The 24,662-nt window shown below is 46.8% G+C and overlaps 1 protein-coding gene across 6 annotated transcripts in view; it reads left to right on the forward strand.

Annotated features, from left to right (window-relative positions):
* Positions 1-24,662, forward strand: part of SLCO3A1 (solute carrier organic anion transporter family member 3A1) — a 322,022-nt gene that overhangs the window by 228,009 nt on the left and 69,351 nt on the right. For all 6 annotated transcript variants that reach the window (XM_054450921.2, XM_054450920.2, XM_054450919.2 and 3 more), the window contains one exon: positions 20,152-20,250. In XM_054450921.2, coding sequence (XP_054306896.1) covers positions 20,152-20,250 — 99 coding nt within the window. The remainder of the gene's footprint in view (positions 1-20,151; positions 20,251-24,662) is intronic.

The raw sequence follows: 24,662 nt of genomic DNA on the forward strand, positions 1-24,662 counted from the left end.
AGATCCTTAACTCTCCCAAAAGCCCCTCCAGGAGGTAATCCAGCGTGGTATGGCCCCCTCTAAATGTCATATTCCAGACAGACCACACTGGCAGCTGACCCTGTGAGAATATGGGGGCTGCCCCTTTGTAACCCTGACTCTGTTAATGCCACGGAGGTTGCATGGGCATTTGGGATAACTGCATCACTGGTGGGAACTCATGCTGAAGCTCCATTCCACTGCAGCTCTTCCTGCCTTGATGAGCTCTTGCTCCATACCTTCCTCAGCCCATCCTAAAGTTCTTGCAGGCGAACGCTGGCTCCCTTTGAGACAGATAGTTTGGCCATGTTGAATCCTCAGTCTACCTCCAATATATGAATCTTCCCTCTCAAATGGGCATAACATGCCAGTGTACCCATCACACATGCAGAGAATGGGATAGGAGTGACCCTTTGGCACACTGGCCAAGACCTCCATCCTGCTCCACAAGTCTTCACACACCTGCTCCACGGCTTTGAGATGGTTCCGCCAGTTCTGTATCCCAGCGTCACGCATGGTTCCCTCTCTCATATAGTGAGTGAGTGTTTTTGTCCAGTCTGTGCTTGCCTCACAGTATAATGTGTTTATGACTTGTCTTCAATCTAATCAGCATCCTGTCCCTATCAGAAAACTGCAGAGGAAATGAAGTTGGTCTGGCATGACTTGTTCCTGCTGAACTCTGTCGACTTCTGACAGTGACAGCTCCCTGCTTGCAGAACACATAAATCCAGAGTTTAATAATCCATCCTTAGTTTTCACCAGGCTTCAAAATCAGCCGACTGTCATGTCAGCAAGCGGCCATGTCCCCCTTAGTGATAAATCAGGGTGAAATTTGCATTTTACTCACATCTTGACTGTTTTCCACCGTTCGTCAAACAAAACCCATGGTATAGGGGCCCCGCTGGAGGTGAGGTTGGAAAGGGGTGAGAATGCATCGGTTGCTTGCAGCTGGTCCCAACCTGGCTAGCACCTCTGCAGTCTGCCTTCCCAGTCAGAACCTCAGGACACCAACCCTGCCTCTAGATAGGAGGGATTTCTGCAGATGCAGCCTATGTTCGGCCGCATGTTCAGGACTTTCCCCGGATGCAGGATGTAGTTTTGATGTTAGGATTTCCGCTTTATCCTGGAACCCCAGCTCCCATCCCTATCTTGTGCCCTATGCATGATCACTGAGTCTCTACTCATTTGTTCCTGCACAGGGCCTGGACATGAATCCACGGATAGACAGTGCCCCAGGGACCTGCTGCTAGCCCACCCACTCTGCCCCCAGAGCCTGATTCTCATTCTGCTCAACCTCACTCTGGTGCTCACGGGCCTCCTTGGACACTGTGCACCAGCACCGTACACCAGCTGGGGCAGTCGCCACCAGTCAGCACACACTTGGAGGGAGGCCCTGAGCCAGGGCCCCACCTGCACTCAAAAGCCCTGTCTGCCTGTGGTCGCACAGCCTGGCATGGAGTCAGGAAGCCCATGAGGGTTTAAAATAGGGGATGAGTGTGATTTAGTACGTTTCAGGAAGATGAACTGAGTCAAGTACAGACTGTATGAGATTGGGGAGTGTATTAGTCCATCCTCATGCTGCTAATAAAGACACACCTACAACTGTGTAATTTATAAAGGAAAGAGATTTAGTTTACTCACAGATCAGGATGGCTGGGAAAGCATCAGGAAACTTACAATCATGGCAGAAGAGGAAGCAATCACTTCCTTCTCCACATGGTGGCAGGAGAGAGAAGTGCTGAACAAACGGGGGAAAAGCCCCTTATAAACCCAGCAGAACTCGTGAGAATTCACTAACATGAGAACAGTGTGAGGGTAACAACCCCCATGATTCAATTACCTCCCATGGCGTCCGTCCCACGACCCGTGGGAATTATGGGAGCTACAATTCAAGATGAGATTTGGGTGGGGACACAGCCAAACCATATCAGGGAGGTCCCTGATATGGGTCCTTCTATTACCATGTAGTTGGGGTAATAGAAGGCCTCCCTTCCCTTCTTAGGCTTTTCGGAGATGGTCATTTTTTTTGACAGACACGGCATGAGGACCTTCACTGATTACCACAGACCCCCGCAGAGTCATTTGCCCCGCCGTGTCCTCCTACAGGCAGGGGAGCCACCCTCAGAGGAGCTGGTGACCCTCCTACCTTGAACTGCACTGCTGCAGCCACTCTGGTGAGGCAGGCGTTCCCTGGCATGAGAAAGTGTCTGGCTCCCTCTGGTGACAAGAGGAAGCACCTGAGCCTTTGCCGCCATTTCCACTGGTGGTGGAGCACGAGGTGAGGTTGGATGAACTAAGGTCCAGAGATCCCCCACACTGTAGGTGTGGGGTAGAGTCCCAAGTAGACGCCCCATGTCACTGAAGCTCAGTTCTGTCTCCCTCAGGACCGTGGGCTTCCCAGAGCCAGCAGGGATATGGCTCCGAGCAGGCTCTTCAGCACTCTGCAGGCACTGGTTCCTTTGGAATTAATTAGATTTCTTTAAAAGTAGTTTAGAGTTAGAGGGATTTCCAAAGCCCTCAACCTTCTGCTGCCATTTCCCCTTTCTGAGTGGGAAGAAGTGCACGATCCTGCAGGACCTGGGCTCTTACGCAGTTGTGTGGCCGCAGGCTGGTTAATCTAACTTTTCTGTGCCTCCATTTCTTCATTTGTAAACTGGTAGTGAAGACACCTGCCTCTCAGGAGTTGTGAGGATTACATTCTATGCAGTGTCTAAAGGCCCTAGCACATGGCGGGTATTTAATGAAGAATGATTTTGTTGTTGCCATTATCGATGGCATCAACAGAGCTGGATCTCGAGGTAGCAGTGGGCTTTCCACTGTGGAGCAGCAGAAACAGAGTTAGGTTGCTATATCCCCATTGAGTGAACACCTAAGCATATTAGTGAATGAGAGTGAGAAATAACTGGGAACTACACAAATTGGCTTTTGGGAGCACCAGCGCTGGCTAGCATAGGGCCTGACTTGGGTCTTGCCCTTGAGGCCTGGGCTCATCCCCAAGGTTTTCCGAGCCTCAGGGACCTCCACAGCAGCACTGCATAGCAGGTGTCTCCCTGAGGCCACATAGCCTGAGCAGGACACACCTGAGCCCAGGAGCTGCCGTGCTCCCTGCTGTAGGCAGGTCATAGCCTGACCTCAGCACACCTCCACGGGCAGCTGCAGCCCAGCCCTCTCCTGCGCAGCCACACCACTGACTCTGCTTGTTTGCAAGGGCCTCCCTCTACTGTCTGCCTCACATCTTGGGGCTCTCCCACACTTCTGCCTTTGCCCAGGCTGTTCCTGCTTTGCCCAGGCTGTTCCTGCCTTCTTCCTCTCCTTCCTCCCCTTTCTTTAGTCCTCTGCTTTGCTTTTATTTCAGCTTCCCACTTACTGTACATGTATCATTGGGCACGTTACTTCATCTCTCTGTGTCTCAGTTTCCTTACATGTAAAATGGGAGTATATCTGCGCATAGGATTGTGGCAATGATTAAATGAGGTAGTACATGGAATGTTCTAGAACTCAGCCCTCAGCTCACTAGACATCAGCACCATCATCCTCACTAGCAACAGATCTGCCTCAAAACCCAGCTCTGGCCCTACGCTATGAATGGGATATTTCCCTCACTGATGTGCTGTGACTCATCTGCCATACTCCAGCTCGCGCCCTGTGAGAAACAGTTTATCTTGTGTACCATGTTTAGGAAACTTATTTCCAAGCCTGCCCTTTGCTAGGCATGGTGAGGGGTCCAGCGATAATGAATAAAATGGTCCCACAGGTCAGAGTTCCCTGGCAGTTTTCCACCCGGCCAGTCCTAACCAGGGAGCAATGCCCATGAAGGTGCTGATTTTATCCTGACATCTGGGGGCCCTGGGATGGCTGCATTCACGTTCAATGGCCCGCCACATGCATCTAGTACTCCATGCCACTAGGGGGCACACCACAGCTTCCAAGTTCCCTCTCAAGTGTTGGCCCACATGATCCCCACCCTGGTCTTGGGAGCTGTGTTAGTCTCCTGGGGCTGCCGTAACAACATGCCATAGACTGGGTGGCTTCGACAACAGACATTCATTTTCTTACAGTTTTGGAGGCTGGAAGCCTGAGATGGTAGTGTTGGCCATGGCTCTCCTCAGAACTCTCTCCTTGGCCAGCAGACGGCCAGCTTCTCACTGTGCCCTCACACGGTCTGTCCTCTGTACCTGAGCTTCCTTGGTGTCTCTGGGTCTAAATCCCTAAGGACATCCATCAGATTAGGGCACACTCTAAGGGCCTCATTGTAATGTAATAATCTCTTTAAAAGCCCTATGTCTGAACACAGTCACATGCTGAGGTTCTTGGGGCCAGGGCTTCAACATGGATTTGAGGGGACACAGTCCAGCCCGTAATAGGGGGAGAGCAGGGCAGGTGACTGCCCTATTTTCCAGATGGAGCTGCTGAGGCTTTGAGGGGTGAGTGCCTTGCGGACAGCCTCCTGCTGTTGCTAAGTTGTCCTGCAGAGCTTTGAAGCCTGAACTGGACACAAGGTCCTGCGGTCTCTGCGCTGCCCCTTGCTGGGGGCTTGGGTGTGGACAGCAGGGAGCCTGCAAAACCTGTATCTGAGAGGATGTCCCTAGAGAGCTTCTGGGAGTACCCCACTGGGCTCACACACAGAATGCGGGCCCTTCAGGAAGGCACAAGCTGTTGTTTCTCTGGATGGATTTCCAGCCTGCGGCTAGCCAGCCAGAGGCATGTGCCTTCACCCTGGTAAGGCCTGGCTGGGGCTGGAGAGAAAGAAAAGATGCTTCTTTGAGCTAGGTTGAGAAGCCCAGAGTGGCAACAGCTGTGGCTTTGATCAGCTGCAGATCTTCCCTGAGCATCCTGAAGTCATCTAGCTTTGTGGGATGAGATCGTCATACAAATTATTCTCCATGAGGCCGGGGCTTCCTACCCCTCCCAAGCCTGGGTAGTAATCAGTTTACAGTTCAACACACATGGGGTCCCTCCTCCCGGCAAAAGGCTGTACTGCCCCTATGGAAAAGGTGATTTTTGTTTTTTTTTAAACAGGGTCTCTGCTTTTCCTGAGCCTACAATTATTATGGCAAGCCCAATACATGGAATTTTTTTTTTTTTCATCCAGGCCGACTAGAAGCAGAACTATAGGAAAAGTCTCAGGTCATGTGCTGTGACAGAAGAGAGAAGGTGAAGGAAGAGAGAAAATCTAGGAAGGCCCGTTGGAGGAGGTGGTATTTTAAGGCAGGCTTTGAATGGAGGATCAGGCTTTGATGCACTGCTAGGGCCCTGGAGGAGAAGGAGAAACTGGGTTGAAGACCAGCATGAGCAAGGCCCATGCCCATACCAGACAGCAGTAGGGGCCATACTCGGTGCCCCAGAGACCACATGGGGTACACCAGGCAGAGTTCTATGCTGACTGCTCACACTCGTGGCGGCATACAGTGCTGCTTTGGCTGGCTCTACAAGAGATTTGGGTTCTGTCACCATGCTCAGTGACTTTGGTCTGGCCCCATTTGGTGAATGGCTGCCCCTCCACCTTCCAGGGTGAATATCAAATTGTAACCATATTCTTCCTTTTACTGACGTGCCCAGATGCATTTTTCTTGGGCGGGGGAGGTAGGTATTTTTCATTTTTATGGATACATAGTAGCTGTATATATATATATATATATATATATATGTGGGGTACATGAGATTTTTTTGACACAGGCCTACAATGTGCAATAATCACATCAAGGTAAATGGGGTATCCATCATCACCTCAAGCATTTATCATTTCTTTGTGTTACAGACATTTCAGTTATACTCTTTCAGTTATTTTTAAATGTAAAATAAATTACTGTTGACTGTAGTCACCCTATTGCAATATCAGATACTAGAGTTTATTCATCCTGTCTATATTTTTGCACCCATTAACCATCCCCACCTCCACTGCACCCTTCCCAGCCTCTGATAACCATCATTCTACTCTTTACCTCCCAAATACATTTTGGGTACCAGCTATTTCTTTGGTCAGTGCTGGTACCACTGGTGGTGCTTTTTTTTCTTTCTTTCTTTTTCTCCTTTTTTTGAGACAGAGTCTTGCTCTGTTGCCCAGGCTGGAGTGCAGTGTTGTGATCTCGGCTCACTGGTGCGATCTTGTCTCACTGCAACCTCCACCTCACGGCTTGAAGCAATTCTCCCTGCCTCAGCCTGCCTAGTAGCTGGGATTACAGGCACCCACCACCATGCCCGGTTAATTTTTGTATTTTTAGTAGGATAAGGTTTTCACCATGTTGGCCAGGCTGTTCCCGAACTCCTGACCTCAGGTGATCTGCCCGCCTCAGCCTCCCAAAGTCCTGGGATTACAGGTGTGAGCCACTGCGCCCAGCCCACTGGTGGTGCTTTTTAATGGGAAAGTCTGGTCAAGGGCAGCAAGGGCAGAGGCTCGTTCTAGTCCAGGATTCTCAACCTGTCTGCAGGTAGAATCACCTGGGGACTTTGGGAAAAGCCCAGTGCCTAGTCTGTCTTCCAGACCAGCTTCATCACAATCTCCAGGAGTGAGACCTAGGGATTTGTGTTTTCTTTTTACAAGTTTCCCAGGTGAATTCAATGTGCAGCCCAGTTTGAGCCCCAATGATGTATCTGATCTAAGAGGTTAACAGGTGCAGTAATGTGGGGAGGGGCACATATGCATTGGCTCTATCATATACTGTGTGGATTTGGTAACATTAGTGTTTGGTTTTGTATGTAAACTTTGTGATGGAGATAATTCTATTACACAGTGTCTAACACCTAATTTGTGCTCAATAAATGGTCACCTCCTCACCGTCTCCTTCCCTGTTCACCTCCTCCTCAGACATAAGCAAGGTCAGTTACGTAATGCTGGCAGGCTGTTGGCAGCAGGCACCGGATAAATGTGTATTGCAGGTTTCCTGCTGTTTATGGATCATGTTTTATTCATGCACATATGATGCAGAATGCTCCCTCTGAGGGGAGAACTTTCAGCCTGCAGATTCAAGATGTGGCAATACATTTGTATAAATTGAGGGCAAGAAGGCAAGTGGGAGATGAGAAACACAAAGTCCTGACGGAGGGTTTCACAGGCATTTAGGAAGTGGAGGCCAAGGATGTTCAAGCAGCCCGGAATTGCTGTTTTTTCTAGGTCGGCACTGCCCTCTAGTGGGGCAGAGCCACAGCCAACATGCATTTCCTCCTCACTCCTCCCACTTGCGAGAACCATCTAGGGTTAAAATTACTCCAAGTCCAGCCAAAGAAACAGCCTAGGGAGACCAGCCATGCACGCCCCCATTCTTGGACTCATTGTTCCTGAAACACAAAGATAGTTCTAGAAAGCATCTATTCACGCCAGATATCAGAAGATTTGCATGCATTACATATAATTCTCACTGTTCTACAAGACTGATAACTCTTCTTCTCAGACTCAGAGTTGGGAAGTGAATCTTCCAGAAATTGAGCAATGTAACCAGGATTCCAGCCTGGTAGGAATCAGCCTTGGCTGATTCTCACGCCTTCACCACTGTGCCGCGATACCTGCTCTTTCTCTAGGAACTAGGTCCTGGAGTCCTGAGTTCAAATCCACTTCCACCATGTACAAGCTGTGTGACCTTGGTGCAACTGACTGATCTCTCTGCGCTTCTGTATTCTCATCTACAAAAAGAGTCTCATAAACTCACCTTATCAAGGCATAGTGAGAATGACTGACCTTGAATAAATCAGAAGGGGCAGAGAAAGAGCTGAAGAAAATGACTGCCTCTGGATGGTAGGAAAACTGTGTCTTCCCCCTGCTGAATGCATTACTTTTATAATCAGACCAAATGATCACTTTCCTTGTAAAGAAGTAGAAGCCTTCACCCGTGTGTACCAGCCCTGCGAGATATTATAGGAGAGACCGTTTTCTTGTTTCCTCGAAGTTGAGTCAAGCAAATCTCAAAATTCCTTTAAAGAAAACCTCAGGCTTCCCCCTGAAGGGATCTCTCATTTTGTCAAGTACAGAACCCTCAGCTCTGCCCTTCTGCTGCCCAGCTTGGTGTTGTCTCTGTCGCTGCTAAGAAGTCAGGACTGACTGTCATGTGAGATCTCACCGTCCTCAGGTGCCCTCCCTTCCCACGTTCAGGAAGAGATCTGAGCAGAGGCTTGAGTGCAGGGCAGCGTGACTCCTGGGTACAGCAGGTTCCCCCTTCACCACTCTCCCAAGGACAGCTGAGAAGTGCCTGGTCCTTGCAGTTCTGTTCCATCAACACCTGAAATTCTATTGCAATAGATAATTGTATTCTTCAGAAATACATTCTTCAGAGAATCATATTTGTCTCTAACCTTTCTGTCATTAGGAGAACTGTGTTGGGGATTTATTAAAAATTACTCATAAGAAATAAGTCTTATACATAGAAACAGACGAGAAGGGAAGATCTAAATGGATGTCAGTGTTTCTGGGTGGTGAGAGATGGTGATTTGTGCTATCATCTTTGTAATAATGATTGCTAAAATTTATTGAGCACTTGCTGTATGCCAGGCACTGTGCAAAGCCCTTGTGAGGCACTAATCACCCAAACCTCAAAACAATCCTGCGAGGTGGGTACTGTTAACCTCACTCACAGGTGAGAGTATGGAGGGCCAGAGTAGGTAAGTACGTTTGTCAAGGTCGCAGAGCCAGTGACTGCAGACCCTGGCCATGCGGCTGTAGGGTCTGTGTTCTTGGCCACTGTGTTATTCTGCCTCTCTATGCTTGGTTTATTCTCGGTCATCCTTAATGAGCATGTGCTGCTTTTAAAATGAAGAAAAGGGGTTTTGTTTTTAAATTAACTTATATGGTTCCATGAATGATAAATGCATAGGAAGAAAGACAGTACAAATATAATAATGCCTAAAGTGAAATATGAGAATGATACTAATCGTTTACACGATCCTGTATTTTCCACATTCTCTAAAATAAGCATAGTTTACCTAAGTGATTTTAAAAGTCATAAAAGAAAAGAAAATCCTGCTGTTAGAGGCACCAGTAAGAAGAACAAATAACAGCTGATGGTTTTTGAGAATGTCTGTGTTCCAGGAATTGATCAGAAGCATTCTGTGCACTATGTATTTGACACTCAATAACCCCTTAGGAGGTGGGGATTGCTGTCATCCCATTTTACAGAGGAGGAAACTGAGGCTGAGGGAGCATTTGTACCATGCTCACAGACACACCAGTACAGCAGAGCCTTGACACCGATCCTCCCTCAAGGTCAGTAGTATCTCTGTGTCCTTTTCCACCCCAGGAGGATGAGGGTCAGAAACACAAATGGGTGCATCTAATTGCAAAGTGAGTAGGGGAGCCGATAGCAGTCCCTGGGTTTCTGGATGGCCTGTTTGGCTTTGCTCTCAGGGGCATAAAGAGTTCATGCCAGCAGGTAGCAGATGGCCTGCAGCTCCTCGGGCAGCCTGTGCTCCTCTCACCCAGCCCCACAGGCTGTTCAATGCAGGAGCCACGCCCCATGCTACACTTTGACAAAGAGAAAAATAAAGGTTCACATGGAAGGGTCAACATTTTTCTCAAACAATGCAGCATGCACCACCATAGCCAGCCAGTGATAATATCTCTTCCAAGAACAGGCCTTCCAGTGAGCCTGCAGAAGCCCCAGGGCCAGGCGGAAGGAGGGAGACAAGAATGGGTGCCATGGAGTCTTCCTCTTGGAGCATCAGTGGAAACTGATGTTTATGAAGTGCTTCATCTGTGCCAGGGCTGGGCCCCCACCATTGCTTTCATTTATTACTCACCACAGCCCTATAAAAATGTCTTATTAGCACACTGCTTTTCAGATGCAGCAAACCAGCATAGAGAGGCTGAGGGGGCTCCCCAGGTTTCCAGGCAGTTAAGTTGGTAGTACTTGGATGCGCATCCAGTCCAGCTCTAGAACCCACTTGAACCCCACCCCACCTGCCCTCTGAAGGGCAACTGGGCCTCCCTGCTGTAAGTTTTTATTTCAGAGTAGCCGTGTCCCTGAATCTGAATGGCCTCCTCAATTCAAAAAGCTGCCTTTGAATAGCAAAGTTTGGTTGTTTTTGTTCTTTTTTTTTATATATACTTTAAGTTTTAGGGTACATGTGCACAATGTGCGTGTTTGTTATATATGTATACATGTGCCTTGTTGGTGTACTGCACCCATTAACTCGTCATTTAGCATTAGGTATATCTCCTAATGCTATCCCTCACCCCTCCCCCCACCCCACAACAGTCCCCGGAGTGTGACGTTCCCCTTCCTGTGTCCATGTGTTCTCATTGTTCAATTCCCACCTATGAGTGAGAACATGCGGTGTTTGGTTTTTTGTCCTTGCGATAGTTTGCTGAGAATGATGATTTCCAGTTTCATCCATGTCCCTACAAAGGACATGAACTCATCATTTTTTATGGCTGCATAGTATTCCATGGTGTATATGTGCCACATTTTCTTAATCCAGTCTATCGTTGTTGGACATTTGGATTGGTTCCAAGTCTTTGCTATTGTGAATAATGCCGCAATAAACATACGTGTGCATGTGTCTTTATAGCAGCATGATTTATAGTCCTTTTTGTTCTTTAACCCTGTCTATTTGCACTTGAGCTAACTGGGGACCCAGTTTTGCATAGGCATATTGTGGTTAAGCTGCTGCCTGGAAGCCAAGTGCCCTGGGGCATGCTGCTTAAGTGGGCCTCATTCCTTCTTGGATGAAACTGGGATGGTAGCACCCAACCCACTGCATAGTAGGGAGTAATCCTGAGGTAACATTTGTGAATCACATAGTCCAACTGGCATCACACAGCAAGCATTCAAATAGCCACTTGTGTGTATGTACTTATATCATGCATATGCATACGTGTGTATTAAAAATATTAAAATCATGTTTTCTTGCCTGAAACGTAGATATACAGCTTACACGTTGTTGTGAAACAAATACCCATGGAGTCTATAAACAAATCAACCACAAAACTAGCATTGGAGAATCTCCTCCCCACCTCTCCCCAAGGACCCTCCCTTCCCCCAACAGTAACCACAGTCCTGACTTCTGTAATATTCCTTTCCCTGGTTTCCTTTATAGTTTGACTCCCTGTCACTAAAGAGTTAACTTTGCTGTTTGGAATCCTGCATAAGTAGAATCACACCAGGACGCGTTCTTGTGCCAGGCATTCCATCTTTCAACTTCAACCATGTTGTTGGTGATCACCTATAGATGATCTGTTTTCTTTGCTGTAGAGTAACTCTAGAGTACGGAGATGACAGTATGTTTTTCTGTTCTACCATGGGTGGGCATTTGGGATAGTTTCCAGTTTGGAAATCTTACAAACAGTGCTGGTCTGTGCTTTCTTGGATGCTTCTCCCAGTCCGTCAACACACTTTCTGTGGGGTGTTTACCAGGACTCAGAATTGTGCATCATTGGATTAGTTTATCTTCGCTTTTTCAGACACTGCCAAGTTTTGCCAAGGTATTGTCCAATTTACACTCCTACCAGCAGTGTAGGAGAGCTTCAGATCCTTGCCAACACTTGGTAGTGTCAGACTCTTTAACCAGCTGAAAACGCACTCGTATTTAATTGGGGTTTAAATTTACAGTTCTCTGAATTCTGATGAGACTGACCATTTTCTTATATCTTATTGTTCATTTGGATTTCCTGTTTTGTGAAATGCCTATTAAGGTTTCTGTTGATTTTTCTTGTGGGTTTTTTTCTTTCTTATCAATTTATAGTAGTTTTTATATAGTCTACATATGAACACCTTGATTCTTACATGTATTATAAAAATATACGTGTTACACATGTATTTTCCCACATTTTCACATTCTTGGTGAACTCTTCTGATGAATCAGCTTCGTTCTGATGAATAAAGTTTTTAATTATAATGTAGTCCAGTCTTTTCTTTCAATAGCTAGTGTTTTTTAAGTTTGGTTTAAGAAATCTTTCGGCTGGGCGCAGTGGCTCACGCCTGTAATCCTAGCACTTTGGGAAGCCGAGGTGGGTGGATCACCTGAGGTCAAAAGTTCGGGACCAGCTTAGTCAACATGGTGAAACCCCGTCTCTACTAAAAATACAAAAATTAGCCAGGCGTGGTGACACGCGCCTGTAATCCCAGCTACTCAAGAGGCTGAGGCAGGAGAATTGCTTGAACCCAATGTGGGGACGGCAGAGGTTCCAGTGAGCTGAGATCAAGCTACTTCACTCTAGCCTGGGTGAAAGAGCAAAACTCCATCTCCAAAAAAAAAAAAAAAGACAAATGTTTCTCTACTCCCAACATCACGAAGGTACTTTACTCTGTCATTTTCTAGAGACTTTTATGTTTTCCTTTCACACTTAAGGTCTCTGATCCACCTGGAATTGATTTTTGTGCGTGTTTTGAGGTGACGTTCATTCTCCACCCCACCCAACCCCCCGCCTATAGTTGCAAATTGTCCTAGTACCATTTATGGAAAATACCATTCTTTCCCCCAGTGTTTTGCAGTGCACACTTTGTCATAAAGCAGGTGTCTGTAAGGTTATGGATCTGTTATTGGGCCTCTCTTTTGCTTCATTGCTATATTTGTTATTTCTTGTGCCAGAGGCACCTTGGCTTTAAAAGAAGCCCTGACACCCAACAGGGAAAGTCTTGACAACAGTTGTGCTTCTTCAAACATGTCTAGACTGGTCTTGGTCCTTAGCATTTCTATGAACAATTTAGAATCAGCTTGCTACATTCCACCAACACAAAATGTTTCCTAGTTCTTTTATTGTCTATTATTATCTTTTTTTTTTTTTTTTTGAGATGGAGTTTCACTTTTGTTGCTAAGGCTGGAGTGCAATGGCGCTATCTCGGCTCACCACAACCTCCGCCTCCCAGGTTCAAGCAATTCTCCTGCCTCAGCCTCCTGAGTGCCTGGGATTACAGGCATGTACTACCATGCCCAGCTAATTTTATATTTTTAGTAGAGACGGGGTTTCTCCATGTTGGTCAGGCTGGTCTTGAACTCCCGACCTCAGGTGATCCAGCCACGTCGGCCTTCCAAAGTGCTGGGATTACAGATGTGAGCCACCACACCCGGCCCCATTTATTATTATCTTATATCAGTAATAGTATTAAAGTTGAATAATTCTTCCTGGGCCAGAAAATTTCAAGTTTCCAGTTGTATTTTCCAAATTCTTTTGGTTATATGCACCTAGCCTGACCCTTTGTGTAGGCTTAGTGAGTCCCATGGTCGGATTGCATCTAGAAGGAGGTACATGGAGTGGGAGAGTCCACAGCACAGACAGAGACATCTGCAGAGAGACTTGGGGAAAGAGCACTGGTCAGGGAAAGAGGAGGTTTGGGTCTGGGTCCCAGCTCTGCCCCCAACTGGCCAGGTGAGCTTGGGCAAACTATTGCCTAGAAGAGTCGCTCACTCCTTCCTCTGCATGGCCGCTGTGACTAGTGCTCTCAACCACACATCCTTTCAACAAATGGCAAACTTACTGTCCATCAGCACTGGGGCAAAATAGGAATATAAAGAAGAATAAAGCATCATCTCTGCCTGAGGGGCTTAGCATCTCCAACAGTGTCTCTCAGACTGTGCTGCAGTCAACACCAGGTCTGAGAAATGACACACACAAAAAAATGTTTTGTGGTCAAATAATTAACACAAAACATTTGTGCAATATTCCATTCATGCATATTAGCATTTATAAAATCTGAGAAGTCTTGGAGTTTAACCCAGATTTGCTTAACGATTGTATTAGTTTTCTGTCATCGCTGTAACAAATTATTGCAAACTTAGGGTAAAACACAAATTTGTTATTTTATGCTTCTGGAGGTCAGACATCCGTATTGGGTCTTACTGGGCTAAAATCAAGGTTCTGGCAGGGCTGTGATCCTGCATGGAGGAGAAAATCTGTTTTCTTGCCTTCTCCAGCTTCTATAGGCTGCCTACATGGTTTGGCTCATGGCTGTCCACCGTCTTGAAAGCCAGCATGACTAGTCAGCTCTTTCTCATGATGCTGTCTCTCTGGCTCTGCCCTCACATTCCCATTTCTGACTCTGACTCCCTCTTCACATTTAAAGGATCCTTGTGATGAGATTGTGCCTATGGGGACTCTCCAGTATAATCTCTTAGTCTACAACCTTAATTCCTCTTGGTCGCTTAAGGTAACATAGTTGCCTTAAGGGATTGGGATGTGGAGGTTTTTGGGGGCCACTGTTCTTCCTGCCACAGTAGTGGAACCCCTGTGAGTCCACTTACCCCAGCTTTATTTATTTATGTATTTATTTATTTTGTTATGTTATGTTATGTATGTTATGTTATGTTATGTTATGTTTGTTTTTTGAGATGGAGAGAGGAGTCTCTCTTTGTCGCCCAGGCTGGAGTGCATTGGCGTGATCTCGGCTCACTACAAGCTCCGCCTCCCGGGTTCACGCCATTTTCCCACGTCAGCCTCCTGAGTAGCTGGAACTACAGGCACCTGCCACCACACCCGGCTAATTTTTTGTATTTTTAGTAGAGACAGGGTTTCACCGTGTTAGCCAGGATGATCTTGAGCTCCTGACCTCGTGATCCGGCTGCCTCAGCCTCCCCAAGTGCTGGGATTACGGGGGTTAGCCACCGCGCCCGGCCACCCCAGCTTTATTAAAGCACATCTGACACTGTGTGGCAGCTTTATTAAAGCACATCTCCACGTGGTGTGGAGGACTCGGTGCAGGGTGGGGTCTTTCTTAGCCCCTCACCATCATGTACTCTCATCTTGGTACTGCTCCTGATATCGTGATAGATTTGTGTTTGTTGCCATTCTTCAAACTCCACAAGGGTGAGGTTTTCATCTGTTTTGTTCACTGCCATGCCCCATAGTGTTCACTGTTGCTAACAGTCCTAGCAAGTAGGAGGTTCTCAGTGGGTATTTGTTGACCAAGAGTGGTGGAAAGTCTTTCTAATAAGACAGCAAGCTTCTTGAGGGCAAAATTCTTGTCCAAGTTATCGTTTCTTCCCCAGGGTCCAGAGGTGGCTGGTGCTAAATTTAAAGATTGTATAGCATGGGAAAAGGCAGACTCTCCACCAGGAAGTCTTGCTGGAGGTCATTTTCTTAAGGAATTTGCCATAGTCTGTACTTGGACTAATCTGTCATGGGCAGAAACTCTTCATCATCTGGGCATGAGTTGAGATAATAAGCTTCTCAGGCAGATTTGCAACAGAGGGTCCCCAACTTTCTTGGTTCACAGTGTCCTGAGTCCAAAAGAAATACGTAATAGTTTTGTTTATCAAGCGTTTAGGCTCATACTACTTAATAAGTGTTTCTATCCTAACAATATAGAGTAGCTGCTTGAAAAACATGATACATATCAACAGAAAAAATATATATATTTTTTTTAACCATAATCGCTTACTAATGATATGTGTGTCCCTGTTGGCGACTGCACAGTTTCTGAAACCTTGGAATCAGATTGGACATTGCCACCCTCATTTTCTGTGCATATTGATTTCCACACTTGGTTTTCTCACAGCAACTGTGGAAAACTCAGCTCACAAAGATGTAATGTCATTGAAAGAAATCCAGTGTTGAAATCGTAGGCTACCTTGGGGTAGTAGATTCACATGTCCAAGAGATGTCAAGTATTGCTGTGTTTCCCTCAAAAACTCAAAATATTCTGCGTTACCCCTGTGAGTTCGCTGCAGTACCCAATGGTGTCCCAGCACAGTCTGTAAACTGAAGATTTGTGCTAATTCACTGAAGGACTGTGTACAGACCAGAATGCCAGATCCAGATCACCATGGAGGGGGCACTGCGTTCAGACCCTAGTCCCCTTGTCCAGCCATCTCATCCCTGGGAGGTCAGGCTTGCAACCCAGTGTGCCAACGTGCTTGGCTTGGCAAGCAGCAGAACAGTGAAGTGGACTCCGGACAGCCAGTCAGTCTGGATGCTGATGAGGCTTGAGATTACAGCTGTTTCCCAGCAAGAACTCCTTCCTGGGCCTGGCCTGCTCCCAGCTCCAGCCCCTCTCCCCTAAAGATAGCTTTAGGAAATGAGGTATAGAGGGTGTAGTGAGCTTTGGAAAGAGGAGGACTGGGAACCCAGGTGGGTGCCAGCCCTCACTGTTGTAGGGGAGTCACAGGTGTCATCTATTTAACAAACCCTTCCCTGGGTCTTTCTGTGTGCCAGACACTGTTCTAAGAGGTTTGCAAATAGGAGGTCATTCAGTCCTCACCACAACCCCATGAAGTCGATCTGCTATTACCCCCACTTCACAGAAGAAGAAACTGAGGCACGGAAGGTTAAATATAACTTACCCAAAGGTTCATGGAGCTGGGAACTGGTAGAGCTGGGATTTGAACCCAGGCTGTTCATACTCTCACCTGGACTTTTCCCTCAGGGGGTTAGAAAACTCAGGCAATCCTTCCCACTGTGCTGCTTTCTAGCAATGTGCTGGGGCCAGGTGCTGAACCACTCTAAGATTCTGTTTTTCCACTGTGAAACGGGCCCAGTAAACTTCCCCCTGGGGTCATTGAATGGCTTCCAGGAGATTAGGCATGTAAAGTGCTTTCTATTATCCAGGGTGGTAGCACAGAAAGCCTTCAGGGCTCCTTGACTAGGGAATCCCAGGCTCTCCTCCCCACTGACGTACATGAACCTGGAAGACGGCAGGAGGCAGCACCAGGCCGCTGCAGAAGGTTCTGCACCTGGAGGCGCTGGCCCTTCATTCCACAGGGATCCTGCATCTCAGTACCTGGCAATCTGTTCCTCCTCCATTCAGGCAGAACATTCGAGGTGGCTTTGCCAAAACAAGAACAAAATCACAGCCTGGCAGGATGAATTAAGGGGGAAACCAAGGAAGAAATCTCAGCATAACCGTTCTGTTAGCTCAGAACCTGCCTTGCACATCTGGGCCCTCTGAAGCTGCTCGTTTCAGCTGTTGTCTTAAGATATTTCTGAAGGCACTTCCCGATGCATGAAGACCCCTCCCACGTCCCACCACCTGACTGTCCTTTGAAAAAGGTTTGAGAACGCGTTGCAGGTGGAGGTTTACCTTGAGGTCCGTGTGACGAGGAGCGACATAGAAAAGTGACCAGAGGTTGCACCTGAGGAGGAAGATGCCGTTTATACCAAAATACATGTGCACAATGTCTTTGGTGTTTGGCATGGGGTCCTATCAACTCTGTCCTGTTCCTTTTTAGGTTATCTTTGTTCAGCTGAAACCCAGATGAGAACAGGACCTTGAAAAAGCCACAATCCAAACTCTGGAAACCCACACCTTCTCATAGAGGAATTTGGTGGAGAGGCTGCCTCAGGGTGTGGTGTCTCCACAGCAGGCCACTGCTGTTCCCTGTTCAAGCCACCATCCCCACTCACTGGCCCATCTGGGCCCTGTGGGTCTCCTGTGGACAGCTGAGGCCAGCAGCTTGAGGGATGCCCCTCCTTTTCTGCAAGAGGGCAGGAGGCCTGGGACCCCAGCTGTGCTATGATGTCTGGCCAGTCCTCACTTTCAACTCTGCTGTCCCCAAGCATGGGGGTAATAGCACAGTCTGGATGCAACCTCTTCAGCTTGTTGGTTGTTTCTGTTTTTCCAAGGATACTGAAGGCTTGGTCCTTTGACCTATTAAGTATTAATAATAATTCTCATTATTCAGTCTGTAGGGCATGGATCAGTGATGAATACATTACTTTGGGGATTTGTTTAAGGGAAGAAGGCCTATGATTATGGGTGATGGGGGAGGTGCTGGGAGTCACAGCGGATGGTAAGTCAGAAGGGTAAGCATAGCACCCTTGGCAAGAGCATTGTATTCCTGTGCTCTGCGTCCTATCCTTTTGGGAAGGGCTGAGCAGTGAGTTTGCTGAGCCATCTCTAGAGTGCCCGTAACTCTGACTGATGGCTTACTACAGACTGCAGCCTGGATGGGAGGATATGACTGGCTTCAGGACTTTGCAGGAATCTCTCGGGTCTAGCGTGGGTGCCGCTCCTGACTTCGACAAGTGCTCTCCATGCCCTCTACTTCCTGCTGCTTTCTCAGATCCTCTTCCTGCTGCTCTGCTCCCTAACCACAACCCCACTAAATACAGCCCCCTAATTCTCGTCCATCCCTGAAAGATATTTTCCAGTAACATCCGCTGCCCCCAACTTTGTGTGCTTGGTTATCTTAAAGTTATGACAAACCAGAGATAATATGCTAATCATGTGAACATCACTCCTCTGCAAAGTGACACATTTTCATTTTTTAAAATGCAGCTTATTAACAGAAATAAGATTCTGCAGTTTCTGATTGGCTGTGGAGTGACTATTTGGAAACAGTGAAACTTCCAGATTTCTTCCGATCCAAGTAGGATTTTGCTGAGGGTGGACTCAGCCCTGTTTCTGTGATATAAAACATATTTTCTTCATTCTTTCCTTCATCAAACATCTCCTATAATCCCTGTTCAAGTGACTGCTTCAGGGTTCTGGGTTCCTGTCTGTAAATGTGTGTTAGTTCATTCTTGCCTTGCTATAAAGAAATACCTGAGGCTGGGTAATTTACAAAGAAAGGAGATTTGAGTGGCTCGGGGTTTTGCAGACAGTATTGGAAGCATGGTGTTGGCATCTGCTCGTGGTGAAGGTCTCCAGAAGCTTCCAATCATGGCGGGAGGCAAAGGGGGAGCAGGCACATTACGTGGTGAGAGCCGGAGCAAAAGGGAGAAGGGGAGGTCCCAGACTCCTTTAAACAATCAGATCTTGTGTGAACGGAGTGAGAGCACACTCATCACCAAGGGGGCGGTGCTGTGCCATTCATGAGGGGTCTGCCCCCATGATCTAATACCTCCTACTAGGCCCCGCCTCCAACATTATGGATTACACTTTAACATGAGATTTGGAGGGGACAAACATGCAAACTATATTACGTGGCTTCCTTTGCCCAGTATTTAAAAACCATTTGCCTTCCTCTGCGTAGTTTAAGTTGTTTTTCCCCACCCCAAGTCAATGAATGAGTTCGGAGGAGGGAAAGCTTCAAGTCAGCGAGGCCAGGATTTTTACTGTTTGGTTCAATGCTGAATCCCCAACCCTGAGAACAGTACTTGGCACATAGAAGGAGCTCAGTAAAACTTGATTGAATGAATGAATATGTGATTGGTTCCACAGTGACATCACCGAGAGAATTTGGGATGAGTTGGTCTACCCCTATGAACAGACTAGGCTGGAGAGCTACCCTCCACTGGGCTTAGGTTCCCTGTAGTGACATTCATCTCTCACCCTGCTCTCCAGGTGCCCGTGTGGCCTGTTAGCACCCAGCCTTGGAGCTGCCTGGGTTGGAATTACCCATGCACTGACTGTCCTCATCAGATGACCAGCTTCTAAAGGGAAGGGCCACTTTCTGGACTCTTATTTTTGCCTCCAGGGCCTGGAGAACTGTCAGTGCTCAAGAAATGGCTACCAAATTGAAATTTAAATAGATACAGCCTGTGGGTTTGAGTTTGGGATCAGTACTTTTCCCAGAATGTCCTAAAATTTCTGTGTGAAATACCAGGTATTGTATCGATCAGATACTTAAGCACTGCCCAGAGCCTGCCATATTCTCAAGTCCTACAGAATCGCTTAATTCCAGAACAGCTGTTACAGCCACAACAACAATGGAAACAGATAATGACTTCAAAACATGGAGAGAAATTGAAGAATTGAAATTAATAAATATGTAATTAAATGTTAGATATTTACCATTGTTGTGTGAACTTTGTTATTTGCTGAATTTCAGAGTCATGAACGTTTTATTATATTTGAAAATAATTTGTGGCGTACATTATCTTCACTTCACAAAAAATTCCTGAGTTTGCACAGTGGGTGTCAAGGGATCTTAGCCAACCATAAATGAGTTACATAAAACTAAATAAATGTAAAAGCAAAATTATAAAAGTCTTTTCAAAGTGTGGATGGCAGAAAAAATATTTAATGATAGATGTGGATGTATTTTAATATGTTTGATGTGGGGTGAAGTCCTCTAAAAGTAAGGGACACAAATTTCAAAGCAACCTACCGAAATACTATAGAATTGTAGCATAATATACAGTGCTTTCATAGAGTTTCCAAAAATTAGAAATTCAGGCTTTCCCCTCTAGGATTTTTAGATTAATTCCTAATGTCATTTGTAAAAGCAGATATCTCATCTCATCATTGTAAAATAATCTCCTTGACCTTTGGTGATTTTGCTCATCGAATAGCGTCTGTTTTGTAATCTATTTTTTTCATCATCTTCTTTCAGGAATCCTGTTCACGATGCTGGTATTTGGACCAGCCTGCGGGTTTATCCTGGGCTCTTTCTGTACCAAAATCTACGTGGATGCGGTCTTCATTGACACAAGTAAGGACTATATCTCGATGTCTACCTTCCATCCACAAGCGTTTCCTCCCTCATAAATGTGGCTTCAGCCTGTGGGTTCTAAAACCTTCTTGCTAAGAGACAGTCTCGATGCCCCTGCCTCTGTAGCTGGGGCTCACCCGAGATTCGATGAAAGAACATGAGTGTTGGTTCAGAGGGCCTGACTCAAGTCTGGGTTCTGCCAACATCTACCTAGAGGCTGAATGACCCCCGATAGGTGATTTTACTCCTGAAATCTGTATTTTCCTTATCTGTAAATAAAGGGTAACAATAATTATATCTGCCTGGCAGATAAGAATTTAATGAGAGTGTCTGTGTAGAAATGCTTGGCATATGCTCATTGAGTGGGGGCCCATTAACCTATGTGAGGATCCTACTTTCCAAACTAAAAGTTGGAGCATGTGTTCTGGAAGTGCAAGTGTACGAACGGGGTCAATGAGACAGAATATTGGAAAATCCTTTGAGAAGACACTGTTGTGGTGGCCTTTGTGAGGAAATATCCACATTCAAAACCATTTTAAGCAGAACCTGTGTTCTTAGCAGGAAATGCAAGTGCATTTCTCAGAATACCCTGAGTTCCCCAATCCATGATTGTGGCATTGAATGGGATGCAAGATCGATGGGCTAGACTGTGCTGTGGTGACAGACAGTCCCAAAACCTCAGTGATTTTATACAACTAAGGTTTATTTCTTGGTCACACTACATGTGCAGGGTAGGTTAGCAGTGTCAGGGTCAGGGAGACTTGGCTCATCGTGGTGACCTGTAGATCTACTCTCAAGATCGATAAGCATTCTCAGCCCCCTAGGCCCACAGAAGTTCCATCCTGACCCCAGCTTGCACAGTTACCAAGACAGGAAACCAGTTTTACTCTGGCCCTTGAAACCTCTACTCAGAAATGACATACAGTGTTTCCCCTCATATTTCATTAACCAAAGCAAGTCACGTGGTGTATCGGTTTCCTGTTGCTGCATAAGAAATAACCCCAAACCTAATGACCTAAAACAGCAGACATTTCTTATCATACTGTTTTTCGTATTTTTTTCTGTGGGTCTGGAATACAGGAGCAGCTTCACTGGGCAGTTCTAGCTCAGGGTCTCTTATGAGGCTGCAGTCAAGGTGTTGCAAGGTGGCAACCTGGTCTTGGATCATCCCAAGGCTCAGCTTGGGGAGGATCCACTTCCAAGCTCACTGCCATGGGCCCACAGGAGGGGGCTACCTCACTGTGACACCCCTGAAGCACACAACCCAAGAGAAGGTGAGAGAGACCACCTGAGGCAGGAGCCACAGTCTTTTTATAACCTAATCTCAGAAGTGACATCTCATTACTTCTGCTATATTTTGTTTGTTAGAAGCTAGTCACTTGTTCAGGTTTACTATCGAAAGAGAAGGGATTATTACACAAGGACCGGAATACCAGGCAGCAGGGATTTTAGGGAACCATCTGGGTCATTGCCTACCATGTGCTGTCACATCTCTGCCTTGTGTCTGAAAAGGAACACTGTATTTCCGTGTAGTTTAGCATGCAGCAAAGCTGTATTTCCTTTCTCTCTGAAAACAGAGGGTGAGAAGCCATTCCAGCCTTTGCTTCTCATGCCGATCTATCCTCAGGATCAATAAGAATTCTCAGTCCCCAGGTTCTCAATCCATCATCTCTTGACAGTGCTAAATTTACTAATTCACCCCAAAGAAATAATGTGGTTTTAAATCCAAGTCACTTTGTGATTCACTCCATTAATCCCACTGATATATTTACTTGTAGCTAATGATGTTACAAATTTCCAAGTGGAAAAAAATCAGAGGCAGCCCTATTTATTTATACTTTTAAAGTGCTGAGTCTGTTCGGAAGGTGATTGAGTGCTGGTGTTTTGCAGCCATCGGCTGGCCCTTTGAACCCGTTTCCTAGGGAGTGTGGTAACGGGTAGGCTGGGAAGACACAGGACACATGAAGTGAGTCAGTTTTCATCTTGCTCGTATAGACAGGCCAGCTTCCACCACTGCACACAAGGCAGCACAAGACAGGGCCAGCAGAGGGGATAGAGAGGAGGCATACTCCTGATGCAATGGGGAAGCCACCTTGAAGGGTAGCAAAGTGGCCAGGTAGCATATTTTGCCCTCAGTGGTATCAGTGGTGGCCTTGAACCAAAAGCCTGCGAATGACCAGAATATCTGAGCTGGAAAGAGCCTCAGACATCATTACTTTCCAACTCTTTCATTTTACAAATGAGGAAACCGAGTCACAGAGAGGGGAAGGGATGTCCCCAATCCAAGGAATGTATCTCTATAAAACCCGGATCTCCTGAGCCTGCCTGTGGAGATTTCACTCACCAAACTCTCTTAGGAGAATGAAAGGGCACTTTTCTCAGTGCCTGAAATGACCAGCGGGTAGACAGATGGCTGGAGGGGGCTTAGCCCATCCATTCCCAGTTCCCTCCATTTGCCGAGGCTGTTCCTTCATCCTGGAATGCTTTTCCCATCTTACTGTGTTCGGCATCTCTGTTTGCCCGTTAAGGCCCAGGGTGTAGCGGTGTGATCCATGGTTCCAGACTCATTGGCTACTTGGTGCCTGCATGGATGTAAGGCAGGTGGGCTCTTTTCAGTCCCATGTGGGCATCTCGCTGATGGCAGCCTTCCCCACCAAGTTGATAGCGGACTTCCCTTTCTGTTTCTAAAGAATGCAAGGTGCATTGTCAGTCATGGTCTTTGTTTGCGTCCTTCCCGGAGGCACCGTGAGGCACCGTGTGGCGCAGCTCTTTACCGGTAGAGGGCAGAAGAATATCATTTATCCTATTTAGGGAGTCAGCCATAGAATTCTGTAGTTTCCAGCAGTTTTTGTTGTTTCTTATCTTGTGACTGAAACTTGCCGCCTGCAGGTGGATTTGGGCTGTATTTGAGGAGGGGATTCTTAATTGCTTTAGGGCCTCCCCTATGTTTTCCTTGCTTTCCTAGAACAGTGCTCTTCTGTAGGGCTGTCCAATGTATGGGACATTACTGAAGGCATTAATAGACAAGGGCCACACACGTGGACACGTGTTTCTGAAGTCCCCACTGAGATTGGGGTCCAGGAAAAGCAGCAGCCTGAAATTTGTGGGGAAGCAGCAAGGCACGTCCACAGAGGGCCCTTGTTATGGGGTAGATGGAGGAGAGAAGGCGGCATCCACCACATAGCCTGGTGCCAGCATTGAGAGGAGAATCCAGTGAGGAAGCCTGATTGAAACTTGTGAGTAGATGCAGCTGGGGAAGCCAAGGAGGGTTGGTTGTAGACATGGGCCAGTTCTGGGGTGAGAGCCCCCACGGGGCACCTTGCCTGGAGGTCCCAGCTGGCTCCACTTAGACATGGGCTGCTTCTGCTGCTGCCTTTCATCCATGTTTGATCCCTACATGGTTCCCTTTGCTCCTCAGCTCAGGGAGAATAAATCCCTCCCCTGAGAGCTGGAGAAAGAAATGATGGTGACTCCAGAATTTCTTTTTTAGGTTCTTGTTAAACTGAAACCCAGGTGAGAACAGGACCTTGAAAAAAAGGATTTAGTAGCAGAGTACATATCTAATCACTGCCTTGGCCAATCTTAACTCTGTGGGTTTATTACAAAAAGATTAGTAGTAACAGCAGCCATGAATTGGTCACTTATTAAAGCTATACATAGATTGCCTCATTGGAGCCTCAGCATATTCTCATGGGATTGTAGATCCTACATGGGGTGAGGCATTATCATGCAGTGGTTAAGAATTCAAGCACTGGAATTAGACTCCATTTGAATCCTGACTACACCCCTTACGAGTTCTGTGATCCTGGGGACATTGCACACACATCCTGAGTCTGTGTGTGGATGGCATGAGTTACTCATGCAAAGCGTTTAGCACAATGCCTGGCGTATAGTGAGCACACAATAAATACTTATAATAAGAAATCCGAGAGGTTAACAGTTTCCACAGCTAGGGATAGAGCAAGGATTCATCCCCAGGCCTGTCTGACCTCAAAGCCCCACTCTTAACAGAACAGCTGGCTTCCCTGAAACATCTCCAGGAATTTAGCCAGAAGGCAGCTCCGTTCCATGGACAAAGGCCTTGCTGAGATGACCTAGCCTCACCAGCACATCCATGCAGACTTGTGCTGAGGCACACACCAGCCAGCCTTGCAGAAGGCTGCATGGCGTTTGCAGCTGGAACAAGATGTGGCCATCTGTTTGCTTCACAAAAAAGGTCAACAGACTGAGAGCCTCCTGCTCTGCCATCCTGAGGGCTGGCTGCTACTGCTAGATTCCTTCATTTTGGGCTAATTAGCCCAATGGCTGGGATTCTAGATGTTCAATGCCACCCTCCAGCCTTAGCCCCTTCCTGTCTCCAGTTTCTAATTAGGTTTGTAACTTAATGATACTCTTGGAATTCTTGAGTCCCA

Source organism: Pongo pygmaeus, chromosome 16 (assembly GCF_028885625.2).
Source record: "Pongo pygmaeus isolate AG05252 chromosome 16, NHGRI_mPonPyg2-v2.0_pri, whole genome shotgun sequence".
NCBI lineage: Eukaryota > Metazoa > Chordata > Mammalia > Primates > Hominidae > Pongo > Pongo pygmaeus.